Source organism: Podarcis vaucheri, assembly GCF_965113315.1.
Source record: "Podarcis vaucheri genome assembly, chromosome: 14".
NCBI classification, from domain to species: Eukaryota; Metazoa; Chordata; class Lepidosauria; order Squamata; family Lacertidae; genus Podarcis; species Podarcis vaucheri.
In genome coordinates, this window is record NC_138752.1 from 5,821,704 (window position 1) to 5,847,696 (window position 25,993).

General features: G+C 44.8%; 1 protein-coding gene across 4 annotated transcripts in view; it reads right to left on the bottom strand.

Moving 5' to 3' along the window:
- Positions 1-25,993, bottom strand: part of DAPK2 (death associated protein kinase 2) — a 59,470-nt gene that overhangs the window by 11,538 nt on the left and 21,939 nt on the right. For 3 of the 4 annotated variants that reach the window (XM_082198619.1, XM_082198616.1, XM_082198617.1), the window contains 5 exons: positions 6,783-7,004; positions 5,008-5,146; positions 2,727-2,856; positions 2,031-2,079; positions 1,339-1,365 (listed from right to left, as the gene is read on the bottom strand). In XM_082198619.1, coding sequence (XP_082054745.1) covers positions 1,339-1,365; positions 2,031-2,079; positions 2,727-2,856; positions 5,008-5,146; positions 6,783-7,004 — 567 coding nt within the window. Of the gene's footprint in view, positions 1-1,338; positions 1,366-2,030; positions 2,080-2,726; positions 2,857-5,007; positions 5,147-6,782; positions 7,005-24,410; positions 24,525-25,993 lie in introns of those variants that run through there. The other variant, XM_082198618.1, reaches the window with a different exon arrangement.

Consider the following 25,993-nt stretch of genomic DNA (forward strand, 5'->3'; position numbering starts at 1 on the left):
TTCATCTGGAACCAGGGAGACCAACTCATTACTGAGGAGGGGGATGGTTAACCCTTCCCCACTGAGTCATATTCTCACTCTGCATCAATACAGAGCTTTGAAAACATTCTCAATAATTTGGAAGGATTTTTGTGCTGGTCGGTGTAATTATTTTACTTTCTGCATTGCAATGCATTATTTCCAGGGGCATACCTGAAGTTATTCACTATTTTGCATAGAACTGAGCTGTTGTTACACTTAAAAAACTGTCCTGCATTTGAGATTTTGGAAGACTTTATGGTATATTGTTGGTCTTATTTCTGGTCAGTTGTCCATAATAAACTGGTGTGGATGATGCTATCATAATTCTTCTTCTTTACTTTATGTGCTATTTTACTGCAGTTGCTTTTGTGCATCACTTTTTCTGATTATGTAATTTGCTTTGTAGGGTAGGCCAGTCTCAGTATCTGCATATTGCAGCTGTTGGGGAAGGAGGCAGAGAGACAGACACGTGGTTCACCTAAGGTCTCGGGCTTTGTGGCAGAGGCAAGATTTGAGCTAAGGACTTTCTTACCACTAACCAACACTAGTTCTATTTGAGCAAGTTTTTTGTGGGGGGGGGGGATTTGGGAGATGATAGGAAAAGAGCACCCAGGAAAAGACTAGACACCGGACACACACAACTTCATTGAGACTGAGGAGCATTCCATGGACACAGGCCCCCTTTGTTTGCTTTTTGCAGACTCCCCCACAGTGACTTTGCACAAATTCTACTTCCAGCCCAAGGACAAGGGTAACAGCTTGCATCAAAGTGTTCAAAGCACACAAGAACCTAGTGCTGGTTTTGGGGTGGGGGGGCACAGAGCTCAGCATAGGAAGACACTGCACTGCCACCTAGCAAGCAGCCTTGGCAACTGCATGGTGGAACTGGAATTTGGAGAAAGGCACCTGCATGCCCAGAGGTGGCAAGCAGGCAGCTGTGGCTCAAGCAGATTCTGAACTGGGGACTAGAGAGGTGCTGGGCTAACAACAGGGGTGGGTGGGTGTTTGTGGCTTCCCCTTGCCCCATGGAATTCCTGCCAATGGCCTGCTCTTGGATATGATCTTGGGGTGGAGGAGAAAGGGTGATTCCAGGGAGGGACTGCTCTTTATCAAGGGTAAAACTGACCGAGTTCTACCTAGCGTTCTCTGCAACAAATCCAGGAACTGGGAGTGAGTTCTGCTTTAATTTGCTGGGGGCCAATTTGTGCGGATAAAATGGTGGGGTGGGAATCATGTATGTCACATCGAGCTCCCTGGAGGAAAAGCAGGGCATAAAAGCAATACAAAAACAGAGATATAATCCAGTGCAGTACTTACAGAATGTAAGTGATAACTCCTATACTCCTGAAACAAAGCGAAAGAAAAAAGATGGAAATATTTAAATTAACACCCACTATTGTGTAATCTACTGGCACATGCATATGGAAAGTGGGAAGAAGAAAGCCACAGTGGGACCTAACTTTGACACATAAACACATTTTATACCATGTTTGGTTGTTTTTAATAATAATATAAGAGAGTGTTGCCATTGCTGGTGTTTTTCCATAGAACTTGGCCAAACTAGTTAAGAAGCTTTTGAATATTTACCAACTTATAAAACCCCAGCAGTGGCTCTTTCACTTGACGCAACCAAAGCTTTTGATAAAGTTAATTGGGATTTTCATAAAGAATTATTAAAATTTCAAGAATTTGGAACCCAAGGTTTATAGGCATTATTGATCAGCGTTATAATAGCAATTTAGCCCATATTTGAGTTAGTGGTAGAGATTCTAATCAATTTCCAGTCTATTAGAGAACAAAACAAGGTTGTCCACTTTCACCCTTTTTATTTGGAACCACTGGCTGAACTAATTAGAAATGACCCGATAATAGCTGGGGTTCAAAGCAGTCATATGCAACACAGTATAAGTATGTTTGCAGGTGGTATCTTGCCTTTATACACTGATCTTGAACCATCAGACAAGAAGTGATGCTATACTGGAAGGGAATGGAAAGAGGGAAATCCTTACCACATGTCTGCAGCCAGCCCAAGAGGCTCGTAGTTCACTATTTCTGGTGCTGAAAGGAACAGCAAGAATGAGCAAGAGGGGGCACCAAAGATTTTAAAGGCAAGTATAGAACCACAAACCTAGAAGGCAGGCACACACACACACGCACGCACACACACACACACACACGCCCTCTGGAGCCCCCAGGACACAATTCCCCTCCTCCTTCCCAACCCGCACTCTCAGCGCCACCGCTCATGCCCCACCTCCACAAACAACAAGAAATTCCCAGGGCATAACTCACACCAAAGGCTGGTCTCCTTTGGAAGGAGGTCATGGGAGGGCTTGCTGGCATTTCATAACATTTGAGAACATTTTCAGACTTGCAGGTGGATCTATGTGAAGGGGGCAAAGCTTAACCTAGGAATGGAAAATGTGTGGCCTTCCAGATGTTGCTGGACTTGGGATAGCCTCAGCCAGCAGAGCCAATAAGCAGAGAGAATGGGAACTGTAGTCCGCCAGCATTCTGGAGGGCCACAGGTTCTCGACCCCTCCAGTGCAGGGACCCCCACAGGCCAGTTTCCATGACGCACACATACTTTTCAGTCGCGCTAATCTAAACAAGTGGCATCCATAATGAATGCCAGAGACTGTAGTATAAACTTTGAGTGACTGGTTAAACAATCAACAACTAACAGTGAAATGGCTTAGACTTACCCACAAATTCTGGTGTCCCAAAAATATTTTTAAACTCAACGCCATCTTCTATTTCATGAGCCAGACCAAAATCAATCAGTTTTATGTGCGGGATGGGGATATTCTTTTCTAGCAGCATAATATTCTCAGGCTTATCGGATAACAGGGAAGACACACATACAAAGAAATAATAAAGTCAGGTTCATGGATTGATCCAGCCCTATTTTTTAACAGGAATATAATAATCTGCCTCTTACTGAGTCAAAGCAGGAGTCCATCAGACTCAGTATTGTCTACACTGATGCGTGGGTTGCTTTCAGACAAACACTCCACCCACACCCACCCTGGAAATGCCAGGGATTCAACCTGTGACCATCTGCTTACAGAACAGATGCTAAACCACTAAGCTACAGCCCTTCCCTAACCTAGATTCAGGTGGGCCTATAGAAAAGGGCGCCTCTGATTGCCCTAAAACAGATGCAAAATGCAATTCAATGCACCAAAGCAAATGTTGCTGTGTCATGCTGAGTCATGGTCTGCAGCTCTAGCAAAGAACTCAGATGACAGCTCCAGCATCATATATTAAGAGATTTATATTTTGACAGCTGTCGTAATTTCAGTTTACGCTTTCCCCCTCAACTGCACAAGACAATGGCAATACAAAATCTGGCAGCTGCAGAGTTTCATAAAAGGAGCTTAGAGACAGGACACCTGTTTTGCATACAGAAGGTCCCAGGCTCCATCTCTGGCAGCATCTCCAGTTAATAAAGGCTCGGTTGCCCAGAGATGGAGAAGACCCTCTTCTGCCTGAGACAAGCATGGAAAACCCCTTGCCAGTTGGGGTAGATGGGCAAACAGCCCAACCAGCTGCTAAAAGGCAGCTTCAGGTTCTTAATGATCTTTTCCCAATTGGTGGTTATGTTACTCATGTTATAGGCCTCTCTCTTGAATGCTTAAGACTTGGGAGCTTGTTTGTTTCATTTTCTAGTACGTGCAAAACCATTCCCCATCACTCTTTTTGATCAAGTACCCCACTAGCTTTTCCAGTCTGAAACAACTGCCACCACTTTCATTCATGAAAAATTCCCAGCCCTACATTTCCTAACGGAGGTCTTGGTGGTTCCTTTCTCCTTTAAAAACAGAAAAGGGGTGGGGAGAGCTTTGAGCCTCAGTCCAAAGCTGTAAACAAAAAGCCCATTTAACCTGGATAAAAGTGTTGGCTAAATCAAGCTCCCTGATTCTCCTCTTGAGGAGGTGAGTTACAGACTCTGAACCTCTGTGAAAAGATTCTACCTGCTCAGTCAGAGATACTGAATCACAGAGGGAAACCTGGGTGCACACTGGTGGAAACTGCAGTGGAGCATTGTGTGCGCGCGCATGCAGAGTTACCCTATTCACCCGCCCCTTCTTACTTCTTACTCTGAGAGATGCAATCAAGATTCCCTCCCTCCCTGCCATTTAACCTGACTTTTCTCTTCCTGAAATGCAAAGGCACTGCAAGGTCCAGCTGAGGAAAATGCCAGAGGTGAGACAGAAGCAAATCACATTCGCTACCTTTGTTCTTTTCCTAGTTCAGTTTACAGGGTGGAGGGTTGCTACACAAGGGGCAGGCCAGTCCCCAAAGAGGAATCTTCCACCATTCACAGCACAGCAAAGGGTGGGAGGAACTCAGATTTTGAGATTAGATTACAGGCTGTGCTTGCTTTGACAGTGAGCACAGTTCCAGTGTATACAAATCAGATGAGCTCTGGTTTATTTGTTTATAGAATTTCTTACTTGCCCTTTCCCCAGAAGGTTGCAAAGGCTTACACGTCCACATGGCACAGGAGCCATGAAAACCAAGCATGTTTAAACCACACCCCAGCCTTTCCTTTCCCAACCGGGTGCCCTCCAAATGTTTTGAACTGCAACTCCCACCTGTCTCAGCCAGCAAAGCTAAAAAAGGCTGAGGGCTGACTGGGAGTTGTAGCCCCCAAAATATGGAGGGCACCAGGCTGCTGAAAGCTGGTCTACAGTCAGCTGCCAACAGGGTCGCCAACTTGGGCCCCAGATTATGGGTGCCCAGAGGCACATGCGACGTAATGTGACGTCATGATATCACGGTGTGCTGTGACATCATGACATCACATTATGTCACATGTGTTGCAGAGGTGCCTGGGAACCCTGGAAGTCCTGTCCAAGGCCCTGTGGTGTGGGTGCCAAGCATCCAGAACAAAATTTTTGTGGGTGCCCGGTCCCCCAGGGCCCCCTAGAGTTGGCATCAGTGGCTGCCAAGCCCATTCTGCCTGACTTCCCTGCTTACCTTTAAATCAAAATGGGCTATTTTCTTGTCGTGTAAGTAACTGACACCATCTAGGATCTGCTTAATGAACTGTGTGGCTTCCTCTTCACTCAGCGACTCCTTCTGGGCCAGGAAATCAAAAAGTTCTCCTCCAGACACGCTACAAAGCCAACAAGAAAGTATTGTGATAGCTGCATTAATAGCAAAAGGATGCAGATTCATTGTACTATTCTGCTTCCGGTTCCCTGGATTAGTCTAATGGATGTTTCTAACAAATTACTACTTCTGTTTGTTGAATAGAGCATTCACCCTGAATTCTTTGCACAAAGCTTATGAGGTGGTTAGACTGTGTCCAATCTTTATTTTTATTTTGCAAAGTCTCTGGTCTTTATTGAGCATTTGTTTCAATTTGTTTAAGAAGTGATTATATGATAATGAGCACTAATCCTGCATTCTTCCTGATTTACTTGCTGAGCGTTTATACATAATCTGGTTAATCATTTATTCACCCCACATTTTTAAATGCATTTGCCCATCACTTTCCAAACTGCAAAAAGTCCATTTTTAAAAAATAAGATTTGTTGCCCTAGGGCAATGCTGCATTTTAATCTGCTTTAAATGTACAGTCCTAACATTCTGGTAGGCTCTTGAATCCCTCTCACAAATTACTGACAGTCTGGATGCACGACTGGGGAGCCAACAGCTCCCCTTTGTGGATAAGGCTAAGGGGAAGATTTACAACACTCTTCTTTTTTTTGTTGTTGCTTTGTCCCATAGTTAAATATATTTTGATATATTACATATGCATATCACTTATGCATTTATTTTTAAGATAATTTATAATCCTCACCTTCTATCCCATATGGGACCTTTCTGGAAATGAACGGTCAATGGCATCAGCAGCATAAAAAACCCCTCAAACCAATTACTGCACAGAAAGGACAACTGGGATGGACCTGATCATGCTATCAGCATTGCTGCCCCTCCACCCTAAATTGGCACCTTGCCAATTATAAGTTTGTTCCTTTAAGGATCTAACTTTCTTAAAATCCAATTTGATTTATGTCTTACGCTGCAAGTGTTTCCTATTGCAGCTCAGTTCTTGGTTTAGAATAGATGAACAAACTGATTTTATGCCCCTGTGGTCCAGGAACCTGGATATAAGTTGAATGCATATAACGAAGCAGTTTACTGCCCTGAACAATGAGCCAGGAATGGGGTGTGTATGAGACTCATTCACACACCAACACCGATATATATGAACTTTGCCTTTGCACTTATTCAAAATCCAACGTGCCACCAAAGCTGGTCACTGAACCTTGAAATTCTGGACAGCTAACATGTTGCCCACAAGTTCTCCACAAGGTGGCCCTCAGCACCAACACAGTTTTCTACGGAAAATCCCAAGAATCTTAGACTGCTAGGGGGGAAAACAGGAACAGAAGAGTCCAGTCCCAGTTGTGGTTTTAAGAGCTAGAGGGCTTGGAATTCTGCACTTGATGGGCTCAAATTTTGCACACAAACAAAGGAATAGACGGAGCTGACTGTATTGCTTTGCAATTATTCAAATCATTTGCATATATTCTCTCTTTTATTAAGCATAATTTAGTCTGGTTTTACTCTTCATGGTGAAACCCACGATACTTTATTGAGCTCCCCAGTGGGCTTCCAATATTTCAACAGATATTGCTTGTGCATATTCTAGCTTATCTTAAGAACTAGAAACTTTATCTATTCATTTGTTTTTAAAGTGCATTCCTGTGCATTTCAGCACATATGCAGCCTCTCCTACTCACAGCTCGAGGATAAGGACCACATCGGTCTTGTTTTCGTACACGTCATGCAGCTTGATTATATTGGCGTGAAGGATCTGCTGCAGGATGTTGACCTCCCTTTCGATCTCCTCTCGCCGGACTCCACGGCGGCTGGCACGGCTCTGTCGCTTCTTGATAAATTTGGCGGCGTATTCCACCCCCGTGACCTTTTCCCGGCATTTCTTCACTATAGCAAACTGGCCGCTGCAAAGAAGAAAGAGGAGCTGAAGGCAATTCTCCCACACCAGGGAAACTGGCGATCCTTTGGGAAGTCAGGAGTGGGTGCAGGAGATGGGTTCAAATTCCTGGAGTGGCCCCACTTCTGGCTACAGACAAAACGAAGATAGTTGGATGCCAAGCTAATATGCATTAAAATGTCAACAAAACTCTAATAATAATAATAATAATAATAATAATAATAATAATAATAATATATAATTTATACCCAACCCACTCTGGGCGGCTTCCAACAAAGTATTAAAATACAGTAGTCTGTTAAACATTAAAAGCTTCCCTAAACAGGGCTGCCTTCAGATGTCTTCTAAAAGTCTGGTAGTTGTTTTTCTCTTTGACATCTGGTGGGAGGGCATTCCACAGAGCGGGTGCCACTACCAAGAAGCCCTCTGCCTGGTTCCCTGTAACTTGGCTTCTCACAGTGAGGGCACCGCTAGAAGGCCCTCAGCGCTAGACCTCAGTGTCTGGACAGAACGATGGGGGTGGAGACACTCCTTCAGGTATACTGGACGGAGGCCGTTTAGGGCTTTAAAGGTCAGTACCAACACTTTGAATTGTGCTCGGAAATGTACTGGGAGCCAATGTAGGTCTTTCAAGACCGGTGTTATGTGGTCTCGGCGGCCGCTCCCAGTCACCAGTCTAGCTGCCGCGTTCTGGATTAGTTTTCCGGGTCACCTTCAAAGGTAGCCCCAGGTAGAGCGCATTGCAATGGTCCAAGCGGGAGATAACTAGACATAAGAATGTAAGAAGAGCCTTGCTGGATGAACTAGTTCAGCATCCCATTCTCACAGCAGCCAACCAGATGTCCCAGTGGGAAACCCGGAAGCAGGACCTGAACACAAGAACATTCTCCCCTCCTGTGGTTTCCAGCAACTGGTATTCAAGCATCAATGCCTTTGAGCTTGGAGGCAGAGCACCCAAAACAAAGCACCAGGAAAAGATTTAAAGCTTTGAGTCTGCTTTCGAATAATGCTTATTTGGTTTGTCTAAAAAAAGAAATGTGAGCATAAAAAGGGTTTTCTTAGCTCAGAGTTTCAGGGCTCAAAGAAGTTAGCCTTGGGTTAATGTACCCTTTTAGCGCCAGGCAAACTTATTTATTTATTTATTTATTTTTAAATAAATCTCCCAGGCTTTTAAAGTATTAACTTGTAAACTGTCCAGATTTGCTATGCAATTCTGGCTTTTTTGTTGTTGTTTAGTCGTTTAGTCCTGTCCGATTCTTCGTGACCCCATGGACTAGAGCACGCCAGGCCCTCCTGTCTTCCACTGTCTCCCGCAGTTTGGTCAAACTCATGCAATTCTGGCTAGTTTTTGCTATTATGTTTGCGTTATTTATTACACTATATAGAAATTTATAAAACCTTCACAAATGAAAAATGTTTATGAAATCCTGATATGGTGGGAGGGGGAGACCTCCTAATACATTTTTTTTTTTACTGATTGCAGAGTTATGAAGTCTACAAACACATTTTTTAAAAAACCTTAAAAGTTACAGGAGGGATTATCCCACCCACCCCCAGTCAAATGCCTTTATTTAAATGTTTTAGCACTCTACAAACTTTTACAACTTGAGACTATTCTTAAATGTCAGCTGGCCTGACCTGACCACAGCTGCTGCATTTCAAGGTTATTCTTCAACCACCAATTTTAGTATTTCCTCCATAGCTCAGAAAAAGGAAACAAGTGCTGCATCCTCTAGTATTTTAGTGTGATGGAAGCCCCCCTCAGATCCAGGTATGAAGTAATTAGTTAGCAGAGGAAGGAAGCAGAGAATTACACATAAAGTACAGTGTGGATGAGATCACTTTGCCGCTTCCTGTCTTCCTCTTGTACGCTCAACACAAGGTATGATTTGAATGCAGAGCAGGTGTTGGAGGGGAGAGAGAGAGATGACTGCTGTACTAAGCCTTCTCACAATTTCCAGGCAATAAACCCAAGACAGGCGAGAAAAAGAGGCCTAATTCACATGATGCTTTACAGCAGACTTTCCCGAAACTGGTGCCCTCCAAATGTTTTGGACTACACCTCCCATCAGACCCAGCTTGGGGAAGGCCGATTATTATTTTGATTTATACAGCACAAAACACATTGAATGTTGCACTGGAGAGATACCGACTCCTCCTTGACTGGGAAGTCAAGAAGGAGGAGGTCACTGCATCGATGATAAAGTGTTCACAAAACTGTGGATACGTTCTATCAATGTCCCAATGGGAAAATCTCTGGAAGAACAATTGGAAATTTACTACCTGTTACGCCATCAGGGAGAACTTCCTAAAAATGCAACACCAATGGTATCTAACACCTCAGAAACTAGCCAAAATGTATAAAGAAGTAAAAAGTAACTGTTGGAGATATGGAGTACAACCAGGCTCCTTTTATCATGTATGGTGGCAATGCAATAAAATCAAAACGTTCTGGGAGGATATCCACTTAGAACTCGAAAACATGTTAAGAATCTCCTTTAACTTCAAGCCAGAGGCATACTTACTGGGTATTATTGATACGGACTTTCCTAAAAAAATTAATGATATTTTTCTCTACGCAACAGTGGCAGCGGGGGTTCTTATAGCTACAATGTGGAACAGTGAAAAAGTTCCCTCAAGACAAGAGTGGGTCAAAAAAATGATTGACTATGCTGAATTAGATAGCCTATCCGAAAAATTAAAGAACAAACCAAGGAAAGAATTCATTTCAAAGTGGGAAGTATTTAAAATATATTTGAAAATTAATAATACTGACTTAAAATCCGTAGCGGCATTTGAATAATTCCAGCAATATCGTTCACTAGTTATACGACTTAACATATTTTGAAGTGATTTGAGATGACAGTAATAACATGTATTGGCAGCAAAGAATGGTAATTTGATTTATGGAGTAGATGGAAAGTCGGGTTTAAAAAGAAGAGGCCATTACAGTTTATGGATTATGAAATTTATATTAATTATCTATATAAGGCATGACTGATGGTATTCTCACTACGGTTTATTTTGTCCTTTTTGCTATGTGTTGAGCAAATAAAATAAAATAAATTTAAAAAGGGGGGGATTTACAATCTAAATGTTCACAGTGGGGAAGAAAACTGCAATGGGGCATAGATGCAGCAGAGATATGTGTCCTTAGATTTTGTCTCACTTGAGGTTGGGGACACAGGTTTGAAGCCAAAGGCTTTGTGAAAGGTGTAGCAGGTACCATGGAGGGAGAATGCAGGGCAGGGCAGCTCTGTGAGGGAGCCATGGCACTGTGTGCCAGAGGAGGAGCAGCTTCAGGACAGTCAATGAGCTCCACCTGCTCTGAGAAGGAAATAAGGAGGCTTCCAAGCTTTACTACTGTTTATGATCCAGCGCACTGGCCTTCAACTGGTGGTGGTAGGGTGTGGGGGCCCACAAGTAGGCTGTGGCCTGGTGCAAGGTGGGTCGCAACAGGAGCATTACTATCACATTAATATGTGGTAAAAGATTGTGAAATGGGTCTAATAATAATAATAATAATAATAATAATAATAATTTATTTGTACCCCGCTGATCTGGCTGGGTTTCCCCAGCCACTCTGGGCGGCTTCCAACAAAGATTAAAAATACATTAAAATGCATGTTTGGGTCAAAAGCAGGTCCCGGCTCTGAAAAAAAGGTGGAAGAGACTTGACCTAGAGAAAGTTAGGGGACTGGTCAACACAGCTTCCCCATTATGGGACACTGTGGGTGCAAGTACCAGGGTAGGGGTGGGGCTGTCACAACAATAAATTACCACTCCACTACTGGGAAGAGGCCAGCTGGGAGAAAGAATTTGAAGAAAGGTATAACTGTGCTTAATTGATTGATTGATTGATTGATTGATTGATTGATTGTTATTTATTTATTATGTATTTATATCCCATCTTTGCTCCCGACAGCTCACAGTGGTATGTGTGGTTCTTCGTCCTACCTTTTATCCTTTTTAAAAAAATTCTCACAGCAATCCTGTGAGGTTGCACCACAGAAGCAATTCTGTGACAGTTTCAGGTGAATGGATGCAGCAAAATATGAAGGGTTTCCTCCTTTTGCATCCGTAACTCGACTCACAGGCAGACATTCTACATGTTGTTTGGAATAATCCACATATTCAGATCTGCAGGTAGAAAATCTCCTCATCAAGAAGATGAAGCAGCCTGAGGACCACTTTCTCCAAGTTCAGGGAATGGTATTTTGTCCTCCTCCTGTCACCTAGTGCCAGCAGGGGCTGTACCATTCAGGATGCAGAAAATCCTCCCTAGGGCACCTCTCAACAGAATCCCATTCAGAATTCCAGACTGATTAAAATTACAGGGTTTTGTTTACACAGCAGAAGCTCTGAGCTATAAACTTTCCCTCTGTCATTAAACACATTACAAGTATAGTAATTACAGTATATGTATGCAGAGGGCATACATTATGTGGCATATCCTGCAATTAAATGCCATATTTCCCAATGTAATACTAAGAGTATTATATAATTAACAGAGAGACCACAGCCAAAGTCAGGTCTAAAGTCTCTCACACGTCCATAAAAGCCCAGAAATCCAGAGATAAGGCTCACACTTGACCTTCACATGGCCTGGAATGCCTTAGGATTGCGGTACAGACCCTCAACCGCTAATTTTAGTTCTGTGATTGCTAGCCTGATCTACACACAAAGATGGGTTATAATCTGCAGTGTCATTCCAGACCATTTCATCGAGCACTGGGGGATTATGGACCAGGCGAGGGATCTGCCTATACATTTTGGGATCTGGGTATTTAAAGAATTGTCTGATTCCATACAAATGTGTCCAATTGCCAAGATCTTCCACTGAGGTTCTTCCCTGGGTAACTCCATTCTCCAGCTTTAGGAACACATGAAGTTTCCTTACATCAATTCAGACTGTGTGGATAATGTCATTATATGGTTTAGGCACTAGGTGGCAGTGGTCCTAAGTGTATCTGGGTGGAGTCGGGTTTTCAGTGCTGTGCTGTTCTTCATGGAGACAACAAAGTTCTTCTTTAGCTTCCCAGCACGGCAAAGGGATATGGGAAACAAAATCTAATATTTGTTTTTAAGATTGAGGTAGGCTTGATGTTTGGTGTGAATCAGAAATCGTCATTTGATGCCAAATTGTCAACTAGGGGCACTGCTTCGAAGTATCACCCACATCTCCTAGCTGGCTGGAGAATGTGGCAGAGCAGCTCCACCTGAAACCAACACACCTGGCTTAGCCTATTCCTCAGTCTATGGATGAAGCCAGAATACTTGAGAGGTATTAGTATGGTAATATTACAACTGCAACAGACGGTTCCAAGAATTTCTTTGTTTGATAAGGTGCTTCCATAGGACTTTGGAACTTGCAGGAATTTGGTTCCCTTCCATATCTTCATTTTTGTTTAAGGATGAGACAGAAATTTGATCCCCACATTTGTTTGTGCAGCAGCTGAAATGTTGGACTCCAGTGTGGGAAGCGCATGTTCAAATCCCCACTCAGCTATGATCCCTCACGTGTCTCTTCTGGGACAGACCACAACTTCTCAGTCTAGCTAGTGCAGCTGCGCAGTCCTGCCTCCAAGTGTAACAGGACTCAGAAAAACATTCATCCCTACACACTGCGAGGAGCGTTGTAAAATGTCAAGGCCGCAGCTGCACTATGGATTTAAGGTAGTATCATACCACTTTAAACACTTGCGGCTTCCCACAAAGATTCCTGGGAACTGTAGTTTGTTAAGGGTGCTAAGAGCAGTTAGGATATACAATTCGGAGAGTTCCTGGGGAAGAGAGACTAGTTGTTAAACCATTTTGAGAACTGTAGCTCTGCAAAGCAAACAGAGGTCTCCTTAACAACTCTCAGCACCCTTAGCAAACCACAATTCTTTGAGAGAAGCCATAACTGTTCAAAGTGGATGATACGACTTTAAATGTATAGTGCTGATGGAGCCTGTCTCTGCTATCATTTTTTATGTGTTTAATTAATTATTTGCATTTCCTTTTGCATATGAGTGTAAATCAGCATTAATTTGACATTTTGCATCAGTGTAAGTGTAGATACCCTGAGACGCGGGTGGCGCTGTGGGTTAAAGCCTCAGTGCCTAGGGCTTGCCGATCGAAAGGTCGGCAGTTCGAATCCCCGCGGCGGGGTGCGCTCCCACTGCTCGGTCCCAGCGCCTGCCAACCTAGCAGTTCGAAAGCACCCCCGGGTGCAAGTAGATAAATAGGTACCGCTTACCAGCGGGAAGGTAAACGGCGTTCCGTGTGCTGCGCTGGCTCGCCAGATGCAGCTTTGTCACACTGGCCACGTGACCCGGAAGTGTCTCCGGACAGCGCTGGCCCCCGGCCTCTTGAGTGAGATGGGCGCACAAACCCCAGAGTCTGTCAAGACTGGCCCGTTCGGGCAGGGGTACCTTTACCTTTACCTTTAAGTGTAGATAACTTTATTATCACTTTTTATTCCTGTCCATTTTTATATGTATCTATATATGTGTGTATGCATGTACAACTTTTCTAGTTTTTCATCTTGGAATTTATTGGACTATATGAATCATAAAAAGAAACAAACGTTAACAATAAATCATAAACGAGTAATGTATGGATGTGTGAGGGTGAAGACTAAGCTATTTTATAGTTTAACAGACTTCTACAAGTAAAGGAAGGCATTCAGTCCTTTTCCTGCGGAATATTTACTTTGTACATGATTGCTTTTTAATTATTCCTGTTAAAGGTCCTGTTCAAATGTAATTGTTGGACTCCAACTCCCATCAGCCCCAGCTAACAAGCAGTCAATGGTCAGGAATGATGGGAGTTAAGTCCAACAATATATGGAAGTCCATCCTTGCATTTCTGCACCCTCAGTAAGTTCATCTCTATCCTGTGGGAGAATGTTTGAGACACCCACATACTCAGCTCAGGTGATTTGCTGGGCTTCTCTCAGAGAACATGCTTATTTCTTTGGCACGCACAGGATCAACAAACAGTGCCTAAGAAGATGACAGCATCATCCCTGTTGTGAAGTATGTGGTCCTGCTTTGGTCCTCACCTTTGCTCAAGCCCCCAAATCATAGCAGGACAGAGGAAGGACTGGAGCTGCCTGGAAGATTCCCCCGACACCAAACAGCATCCTGGTTTAATGAATTTCAGCTGCTCAAAGTGAAGAGACGAGAGGGAAGGCGGGAGTGTGTGCATTTGCAGGTCAATCCTTAAAGAACTTGTCAAATTATTCTCAGCTTGGAAGCTGATAAACATGATGCGCAGGGCAGGAACTTTGGGAATTTTCTTACACTCCTCTGGTGGGCCCTCCTCCCTCTTCGCTTGCAGATAAATGGACAAAGGGCATGTTCAGCTGCTCCACAACAAGCTGGGGAGGGGGGGGGGCTCACCAACCTCTATTTAGTGATCTAAAAAGGCAACTACCAGACACTCACCAGCTGCAATGTAATCTTTATTTCTTCCTGGTGATCTTTCACTGGTGATCTCAGCAAAATGCCCAAGGGGCAAACAAATAAATATTCTGGTTGCTCACTCACACAACTAGAAAACTGCCCTGCTCATCTTCACTGCTTTCCCTCCTAGTCCTGGAGTCAAACTAGACTACTGGCTGAACTCTAACTGGGACAAGACCAAACAGAAGGAAGCAGGCTGTTGGGACACTCAAGGTGGCTGAGGAAGCAGAAACGGAGGGTGAAGCGTCCAATATATACAGGTCCAGCACTGGAGCAGCATGGAAAGGTTTGGGGAAGGAGAGAGAGCAGGCTCTGTGTAATGCTTACTCTGAAAGCAATAGGCTCACCTCCATATCCTGGCTTCCTGGACAGGGTGCACTTTCTCCATCTAACTGAGGCAAAAATTGCAAGTCTGTAGAAAAACACATCATGAGCAGAAGCAGACTGATCCACAATCAAGGGTGGGAGGAAGGGAGTGGCTTTCAGAAGTGGCTTCAGCTGCCCTCTTCATCTGGACTTTAGGAAGCACAAATGCTGAGCATGTGAACATTGTGGGATGTTAGCTGCCAAACCCAACAAATGCATATTATGGCTACTTAGCATGAGAAGGGGCAAATACCGCAGAGCTGAGACAACTACGTTGACCCAAGAGAAGTCCTTAAGTCACAGCCCAGATACAACAAAAATGGCCGCCTAACCCCAACGCTCTGAAGAAAGCCATCAATCAACAATGTCTGTACAACTCTATAATTCCACAACACCCAAGAACCACCACACCAAAACATCGAACCACAATATCCCCCCACTTAAAAAATACACAGACTAGGCCACCAAGACAATTGAGATGGCACCAAACAAGGAGATGGTGAACGACAACATCCCCCATGATGACAACTGCCCAACAACAAAAAGGGACCTGAGAGAAATGGAACTGAGAATAGCAGAACTATTGAAGACAACAGTGACTCCCCTGAAGACAATAATCAGTGACCTGACCTCCAAAGTGGAAACCCTCACTGGCACCATCTCCACTCTAGAAAAAGAAAACCAGATGTAACTAATACAAATAGAGCAACTCTGAGAGGAAAACACATGTCTGAAAAACAAATTAGCTGATATGAACAACCGCCAAGAAAGAGAAAGCATGGAAGTGAGAATCAAACTAGCAGGCCTAGAAGACTGCAGCAGACGCTGCAACATCCGCTTCCTCAATTTCCCTGAGAAACTTGTGTAAAAACACGCTGATTTCCAGAAAGTCAATGGGCTGGATTTAGAAGGCGATTGGGCTGGATCCGGCCCCCGGGCCTTAGTTTGCCTACCCATGAACTAAAACAACAGCCCCCACCCCAATACAACAACCAGCAAACAGGCTAAAATCCGACAAATAACTAACATAACGGTGGTGCCAGAGCATGCCAATACTCACATCCCTACCTAATACCTCAGCAAACCAACAATGCTATTAATGATACTGACAACATTGTTTATAAACCTTGTATCCAACACAAGTGCCACAAAGGCGCCTGACACCGTCTCACTGACCGACCCCTATCGCAAGTGAAAGGGGAGACGGCCTGTTCTCAAAAAAGGCCCTCCATGCCAGTTGAGACACAGGACCAACTGGCTGGGAGCCAAAGGGTCCAAGCTACTCCAAACAAACACCTATATAACTACATATAGGCAACCCTCTATAACCTACCCCCCAATCTTCAGCCCATCTCTAACTCTAACCCCCCCTTCCCCCACCCACCACATTATATGTCAGCACAACACACTGGGTTTGATAGACAATACAAGGTGAGAGACACAGGGCAACCCAAACGGGTTGGCAGGGAATCATCCTATAAGATAGATAAGTAAGATGGCTAGCTTAAAAGCAATTACACTAAATGTGAGGGGGTTGGGAAACCCTATCAAAAGAAAACACATCACCTCGTACATAAACACCATGAAAACACACATTGCCTTCCTACAGGAAATTCACAACCCGCCCAAAGGAAGCAAACTCCTGAGCAAACCCTGCTTCAGTCAACAATGGGTGGTACCTGGCTCAGGAAAGGCCCACGGAGTAGCCATAGTACTCAGTAGAGACCTACATTTTAAAGCCATAAAGGTGCAAAAAGACAAAAGAGGCAGATGACGTTTTCGCCAAAGGGATACTAGATGGCAAACTAAACTGACAATTGGCTCCATATATGCTCCAAACAAGAAGACACTAAACAATCTCCTTTCCTTCTCCAAAGGGAAAGCAATCCTAGGAGGTGACCTCAACATAAATACGAGAGACACCTCCCTGAAAGACATGCATCCTACAGCCCCCTGGGCAACCTTCCTCAGAGGGACAACTAGAGACTCTTACAAACTACTGAAAATGCTAAGAAATGGAGGCCTTTACGGTATCTGGGAAGAAAAGAACCCAGGAGACACCAGCCACCCATTCCAGTCTAGATGCCACAGCACAATATCCAGACTGGGCAGTATTCTGCTCACACAAGGCCTGATCCCCCTGGTAGAAACAGCAAACATTAGTAACATTAAAATCACAGACCATGTCCCAGTAGAAGTTACCCTCAAAATAGGAGAGGAAACAGAAACTACCCCATCATGGTCCTTCAGCCCCATCCTAATCACAACCAACTAGCTAGAAAGTGTCTCTTGAAAACTCTTCAAAACTACTTTAAGGACAATGATGTGGGCAACATAACAACCCCCCTCCTCTGGGACACAATGAAAGCAGTCACCAGAGGAGCCTTCATCAAGGAGAGAGCATCCCTTAAAGAACAAACCTCCTCAAAAATTGGCAAATTAGAACAATAAATTATGACCCTCTATACACTATAAACAAACAGGAGCCAAAAAACTCCTTAAACTCATGAACAAAAAAGAAGGGAAATTGACTATCTAGAAATCAATAAAACAATGATTAACATCCTATACTCTAAGCAACACTTTTACGACTATGGAGGGAAGAACTCCAGACTATTAGCAAACAGATGCAAGAAAAAGCACTCAAAACAAGAATACACCAGGTCACACCTTTATTCCCAGTTTTTCTACTATTACAAACTGGAAAAATGCTCATCTCAGCCTCCTGCACATGAGGTTGCCAACCTTTTAACCAGCTCTTGCAGCTGTGCCTTTAACAGTAAAGTACGTAGATCAACGAAATTGGCTTTTAGTGGTACTTCTGCTTAATGATTCTATTGTATGATGGCATGAATTTGCTGTATCCTGCTCTTAGTACAAGCAGAATAAAAATAAATGTTCAGCATCATGTACACACACACACACACACACACACACACAGAGGGAGCTGCAGAGCACAGCCGCAGAAGTCACTTGAAAAGTTGGCAGCCCAAGCTATTTAGGCGTTCAGCTACCGTGTCACAGCCTGCCTTGCTCTGGCTTCTGAAGGAGAATATGCCACTAAACTACTAAGCTGGTAGTAATAAACTAATACTCAAAGATGAAGCTGTGGAGCACCATGTAAGGCAAACAGTGTGTGTGTGACACATTAGTGTGTCGGCTGCAGTGTGTAGGTCGCACAAACACTCCTCACCCTCCTCCTGGGTCTGGAAAGGGGTTAGCTTAACCTCTGGTTTGCTAGTGTCACGAAATGATGCATGTCTAAAGATTGTGTCCCCAAGATGAGAAGTTTGGAAAGCTCTGGTGTAAGGAAAACCAGGCCAGCCTAAGGTATTCCTAAAAGGAACAGAGTGGGGCCCTGTCTTCCTGAGCATTCCCTGGTCAATGAGGGCTGTTGGAGGACACGCTTGTCACTGCAGCTGTCTGTCACTGCAGCTTGTCACTGCAAGGTGTCAGGAGCAGGTCAGCAATAAATCACACAGCATCAATGAGGTTAACTCTTTATTCAAGGAAATGAGTTCGACTCAGGAGGCCAGGCTTAGTGAGCACAGCAACTCGTCCTGATAGAACTTGCTGCTATGATGCAGTTGCCCAAGATTACACATCCTTTGGGTCCTTCCAAAGCAATTGGAGACTCTTTTGTCTTATCTCTCTTTGCTCCTTCCTCTTCATACCTTTTAGGGTTCAAGAAGACTAGGGGGACGAGGAGCTGGTCTCAGCAGGAAGGGGAGACCCCCGTGGCTTCTTCAGCAGCCTGCTTCATCTCTGCCTCTTGACCCCCCACCTCCTCTCTACCCTCCACTTCTGCCTCTGATTCTGGACTGCCCTCTGCCACAGCCTCTACCTGACCACTAAACCATGTTACCTCTCCAGCTTCTGACACCTCCTCCTCCCAATCTGCTCCCTCTGATCACTCGTTGTCATCCCACCACCCCTCCCTGGGCTCTGGGCCTTTTTCCCTTGGGGGTTCCCCAGCTGGTGCCCCCCCATCGCTCCTCTGCACCCAGCCAGTCCATGATAGCAGCTGTAATGCACACACACACTCCTAAAGTGGCCTGCCATGTCATCTGCCCACACCCCTCCCACCTGCTGTGTTCACTTCAAGCACCGGCTCCAAGCAACAACAGATTTGTGCCCTCTGACTGAGAAAGTGAGTGTGTGGAAAGTGCAGCCTGCTAATAGCTGCCTTTTAGAGACAGACTAGGTGATACCTCCCTCCCCGGTGGCCACTGGTTTTTGTTGTTGTTTGGGGTTTTCCTCAGCAAAGCCAGAGTTAATTTCCTCTTGTCCCGTGGTAGTTCCTGTTTCACTGCATAGCTTTCCTAAAGATAGAAAGGGAGCCAGAGCAATTATGCCTGGAATGACAAGCAGCTGCCTTTGACGCCACACAGATACAAGGGGGTGCAGCTGTGTGTGTGTGTGTGTGTGCAGAAGTGACATTTAAGTCCTGGAGAAAACTGGAAAGTGGATGCCACTTGGAAGCGGGTGGCAGAATTTAAAGGGGTGGCTGGTGCCAAGGGGGGGGGGTCCCCTGAGGTGCTTCAGAAAGGCGGTTTCTATTGCAGCTGGAGGGGCAAAGAAGGAGTTGTGCCCCCACCCCACTCCACCCCTATTCCCGGAGACGTATAGATGTTTAAAAGCTTGACCTAATTTTGCAGCTGCCCCTTACTTAACTAACATCACTAACGAGGCCTATAGATGGGCTTTCTCTAGAGCCTGCTTTGAGACAATGCCCTCAGCAGTGCTGTACGGCAAATTCACGCGGGTTCCAATGCATGCGCGTCTCTGCTCTTGTATGTCTAATAAGGTAGAATCTGTCACACACATTCTGCTATTTTGTGAATTTTATAGTGAAGAACGAGTTCAACTTATTTTACCGCTCCTATCAAAATTTATACCCCTTCAATATTATTTGGAATCCTCCCCCAAAATTCTTCGAAAATACTTCCTGGAAGATTCCTCAAGCTCAATATCATATGAGGTGGCTAAATTTTGCACTTTAGTAATTAGGAAGCGTAAATCTCTTCTGTTGAATGGCACACTGCGAAGTTCCCTTGTGTAACTTTTTTTTCCTTTTTTTCTGAGGTTGTTGTTGATTTCTTGTTGTTTGATCTTGTGGTGTTTAGTGTCACTGGCTTTGGTCGCAATAAAACTTGACTTGACTCCACCCCTTCAGTCCCAAGGGCACTCAGAGGCTTTGCTACATCTTCTGTATCCATTCAAGCAGAATATTTACATTAATTTCAATTATTTAGGAGGCTTCTGCCCCGCCCTTAATTAATAGATTCCAGGGTGGGGTTCAGTGCACCATTATAAAAGACTAGCTATTATAAAAAGAAGTTCAAACAATCAAAAGTCATCATACAACAAAGGGGCACCAAAGGGGCCTCAGACGCCCTACCCCTGGGGACCACCAAGCCCTTCCATTCAAAACCAAACCAAACTAAATGTTCAATTTTTTACTTGCTTTCCCCCCTTTTTCTTTTTGGGTGGTAGTGGGGGGCTTGTCTGATTGTGTCTCTTTTATTCATTTGGGAGTATGTAGAAGTGTTTTCTCTGTTTGGGGGAAACAGGAGGTTCTGAGCACCCCTAGTTTTTTCCTCCGGTGAAATGGGTATTTTGTACCACCTATGACCATATGACCTATGACTTAAGGTTTCCGAATGTGCCCTCTGGCCCAAAAGGTTAATGAAGGCAACTAAGATAACAAGGAGCCTGGAGAACTGTTAGAAAGGCAGGGCAGGCTATGGATCATCCGACAGAATAAAATCTTATGACCTGGAAAGGGCCTGGGCAAACAGATACATTTTTGCTCAGCGCCAAATGCACTCAAGTGGGACTGCACTCATGTCATTCATGACAGCCCTGACTATTTTATGAAACAGTTCAGTCCCTCAGAGCCTTTGGCCCAAGATATCATAGGCGCGCTGAACTATTTCTAAAAGCAGCAGTCATTCAGAGAATCATAGACCCACCACGGAGGTGGGAGGAGAGGCTAGTGCTTCTGGTAGATCATGACACTGAGGAGGGGGCCTTCCATTCAGTCCTACTGAAAGCAATGTTTGCTCACTTGTGGCACCATTCTTTTAAGCCATCAAGGCTCAGAAGGCTGCTTGGAGGAACTATCCTTTTCCTCCTCTCCTGATGTGGCTTCTGAGCAGACAGGGAGCTAAAATAAATGACCAAAAGAGCAACCATTTGCATAGGGACATGCAACAATTGCTTTCCTTTGTTGTGATGATGCTACTGCCTGGAGGCACTGCACACTTGTAAGTGACCTCTAACAGCGCTGCCCATTCTGTGTCTCAAAGGCTGCCTTTCTTTTCAACAAAAAACGCTTCTGTGACAAAAACAGCCCCACCCAGCACCTGTGGGGCAGGAAAACAGCTGCCAGGAGGGCTGATGGATGTGGAAGGACAATTTCTTGCTGAAAGGTCCAGGCAACAGTGTGGATTCCGATTGTTATTAGCAACACGATGGATAATGCTCCCCGCACACTGTCCTCTATCAGAGAATCCTTCTACCCAGAGACATGACCATTTTCAAAAAGGGCTTCTACAGATTTGTTCTCTGCAATAAATGCTGATTCAACGAAACCTTTGGGCCAGTATCCTTTTGCCCTTGCCTCTCCCATGAATATCACCCCTGCCAATCCGCTCAGCCTCAGCCACAGATGCTTCCTCAATTTGACACAGATTTTTCTTGACAGTGGATGACTGACTAGCTATTGAGAGGAGGGACTTGAAGTCTTATCCTGTGGAATGTCAGCTGTTTCAAAACCCTAGTTTGAAGGTCTGGCACAAACCATACTTTGTTGGCTTGGGTGAAATGGCAGATTAGGTTTCCGTGGAAGTAGCCCATAAAAGCAGTGCACACATATGGGATGGTGGAAGAGCATATGAGCACGGGTCAGCCAGAAATGCCAAATCAGCTTGTGTGGAATCGCATTGACTCACATCCATCCCAGGCCCACTTTTTTTTTATTGTCAAGAGCAGGGATATTGTCATTTTTCACTTATGCTGTTCTGCAAGGGGGGGAGGCCAAATGCAGCTCATCAAGCTTATCAGGCCCTCAGGATTCCCTTCAGAATCACGCCCTCACTGGCACTGCTCCACAGCCTCCTGCAAATGCGTCACTGAACCGTGCAAATGCGTCACTGAACCGTGACAATGTCTCCTGAAGGGGACACCTGAAGGCAGCCCTGTATAGGGAAGCTTCTTAAGGTTTAATGTTTTACTATGTCTTTATATATTCTGGAAGCCACCAAGAGTGGCTGGGGCAGCCCAGTCAGATGGGTGGGGTACAAATAAATTATTATCATCCTGCATGCCTGGAGTGTAAGTGTTTGAACTTTTGCATGGCTGGAATGTAGCCTACTGTGCAAAGGTGAGGAGTCACACAACTGATGCTCCACCCACTTTTACTTTTGGCCCCGCCTACCATTGGCCTGCGGTCCCTGTGAGGGCCCATGAGGGAGTGCAGCCCTTGGGCTGAAAAGTGTTCCCCACCCCCTGCTGTAAAGCTTTGTGTTTGTTGGCAACCATTTGAATGGATTCCTCATCCAAGCAAAGGACCCATAAAGTCAAGCTGTGATTGTACATTTCACAGTAACTTTCTCTTGCTGCTTTCACATTCCCTGATCCCCAGCAGGGAGACTGTGTTCTAACGTGGCCTCGTGCCTTATCTTCCCTCAGTCAGTTCCTCCCTTCAGCAATATGTCACACTTATCTCCACTTTTGGTTTGCCAGGTCAATATTTACCCAACAATCTCACTTGTGCGTGTATTACACATCGTTGGTCAAAGTTTCATTTGCTCCCCTTCAACAGCACTGAAGATCACCAAGTTGATTTATATTACCATCCAGAGAGTGAAACCACCTAAAAGGGATCCCAGTGAATTCAGCATCAGTTACTGTGTGGGAGCAGGAGGAGAAGGAACCTGGTGTCTTCCAAATGTGGATGGACTACAGTTCTCATCATCTCCAAGCATTGCCCAGACTGGCTGATGGGAACCAGAATCCAACAACTTCCGGAGATTCACATGTTTTCCAAGTCAGCTCTGCACCATCCAAGATCCAGCAAATCCAGCAATCAGAAGCACTGAATTAGAATATGATTTCCACACACAAAGGTTTTGCTTTACTGCAGATGTACCGCAGTTGGGATGATATCCCCATCTACGCATGGTGTGGCTTATTAGGCTGAAAATAGGGATCTCGTTTTAGTTACAGGTGAACGCCTAGTTGAGAGATATGAAGATCATGTACTGCGGAGAACAACTTATTACTTAATAGGAACTCCTGGCTGAACAGGCATGAGAAAACTTAAACGCAGATAATAAGTGCCCTGCATGATGCATTAATCTTGTTGTAAAGTAATTATGTTTTGTGTATTAACTTGGAAAATACGGTATGTAGAGTAAAACAACAACATCTCCTTCTCTTATTACATATTATTAATCACTTCTAACTGATAACAGCATTAGGCAGCAATTTAGTTATGCATTACATATTTGCATATGCAATGTATGTATTATCTACCAGGTCCCGATCCACACAGGTGCTTCCTTTTCTCGCAAACAGCCTCACAGGCAGCTAGCTGGGTACATTGGCTGACGCTCCTGTCTCACTCACTGTCCCCTTCTGCTCCCATGGCCTGTGCAAGCCCAGAGTCCCACATGCAAGGCACACAGTCCATTAACTCTCCACTGACACTAAGTAGGTTTCGGGACAGTCAGTATCTAGATGGGAACTCCCATGTTTTATTATGTTTTTATATTCTACTGGAAGCTGCCCAGAGTGGTTGGGGAAACCCAGACAGATGGGTGGGGTTATTATTATTATTATTATTATTATTATTATTATCATCATCATCGTCATCACCATCCTGAGCTCCATCGTAGAAGAAAGATGGGCTACAAATTAATTACACAAGTAAATTAATCTCTCTCTCTCTCTCTCTGTGTGTGTGTGTGTGTGTGTGTGTGAGAGAGAGAGAGAGAGAGAGAGAGAGAGAGAGAGAGAGAGAGAGAGAGAGAGGTGTCCCATTACAATTTACCAACTAAGGCGCCAAAATGTCTGAACTGGCCATGGAGCAAGTTTTGTCCTGTAATAGGATTTCTGCTTTTCAGAGCTAAGGGAACATCAATTTGTCAAACATAGGGCACAGTGTTTATGACAGCAACTGACACACCCTCCCTTTTACCGCAAACAACTCGTCAGCAAAAGCTTAACCCCCAAAAAGTATTACAGAACCTCTGGGTGTCTACCACTGGCATGGCTGCCAAATAAGGACTTCTAGATAGACGGGACTTGATGACGGGGCTGGAGGATGATTTTAGATCCCAAGGCATTAGTCGTGTCCAGAGCTGACAAATCATGTCAAGCTCCCAGGCACAAGCAGCAGTCATTTCAATGCTGCTGCTGCCACTATTCACAACCCTCTTGACTTTTCATTCCAGACACTGTAAAAATCAGCTATCAGCTACTCAGAGAAGTTGTCAATATTTCCAAAATATTAGTGCAATGGCAAAAGCAATTATTCCATAAACAATGGGCCTCAAGAAGCCATGCCGCTGGAATATTTTTTTATTTACCGGCTGAGTGGCAAAAGAGGATGCTTTGATTTCTCTTTTGCTGCTTTATAGGACATCAGAAAAGCCCTGAATTAGCTGGATCAGGGCCAAGAGAATCCATCTGACCCCGCAGGACTCAAATCCAAAACATGTGAAGGGCACCAGGTTGACAAAGGCTGCTGCTGAAATGGAACGAGAATCAAATCTTTATTGTTGTTTCGTGCTTTAGACATTTTTAGAAAACTTGTTGTAAAAAATCATATTATTGGAAAGAAATTAAATATGGCTCATGCACCTTCCAAATCAAATTAAGGCAATCATCTCTCCTCGCTAGCCCTCTGCTTTGGCGGGGAGTGCATACTTTTATTTAATTAAGTTTATTGTGCTTAAATGAGCAGATTCTACAACAGTTTAATTGACAACCACCACCTTGGGTGCTTTTAGCAGAAAACTCAGAAGCAAAAAAGCAAACAAATAAGCCATTTCATTTTTGATAGGCTGATTCACTTCGCTGAATCAGATGCTGACAGACATCTCAGCAAGATTACAAGTTGAAAGAGCATTTCCTGCCACAGCTTCATCAGGGATGTCCTGTGCGAATACATGGCTGAGAGGATGAAGCTTAGAGGGACCAGGATCTGATCTAGGGCTGGTCTGGAACATGAAGCTGCCACAGGCAGAGAAGCATCAGAACAACTCCTGCCCAAGATCTCAGGGCTCACTTGCCCAGAGTAGTAGTAGTAGTAATACAGAATCAATGACAGAGGTGCTGCTTCTGTGATCTGGCATCTTGGCCATCCATCAGCCCCAGCTAAACCAAGTGGCCACAGGGTCACATCCACATCTTTTCTCTTGGTTGCACAAACCACAGGATTTCAACCTTTTGGAGTCCACGGTTCGCTTGACCAACTACATTTTTTCTGCAGCACTCCTGTGGGGCTCAGGAGCCCAGTTACCGTATTTTTCGCTCTATAGGACGCACTTTTTCCCCTTCAAAAATGAAGGGGAAATGTGTGTGCATCCTATGGAGCGAAGACGGCATAGCCCCGCGACCCTCTGCCAGCTGGAGAGGTGACACGCGGCTGTTGCAGCAGCCTCTTTAGCTGTGCGCCACCTCTCCAGCCGGGAGAGCTCGTGAGGGGCTAAAGAAGCCCCCCGTGACCCTCTCCCGGCTGGAGAGGTGACGTAAGGCTATGGCAGGAGCCCCTCCGCTGCACCTTTCCGCTGCTCCCTGACCTGCTCTTTGGGGCTGGTGGTGGGCTTCCCCCCGCCAGCCCCAAAGAGGAGGTCAAAAGGAACCTGAAGCCTGGAGAGCGAGAGGGGTCGGTGCGCACCGACCCCTCTCGCTCTCCAGGCTTCCAAGGTAGCTGCCTGAAGGCACCTTAAACCGCACCTTGTTTTAGAGGGGAAAACAAGAGGGGGGAAATTCTCCCCCTCTCTGCGCAGCGCCTCCTGCCGCTTCACTGAAGGGGCACTGGGCAGAGAGGGGGAGATTTTTTTTTCTTGTTCTCCCCCCTCTAAAACAAGGTGTGTCTTATTGTCCGGTGCGTCCTATGGTGCGAAAAATACGGTATGTCGCCCATTTTTGAACACCCTCCCTTGTG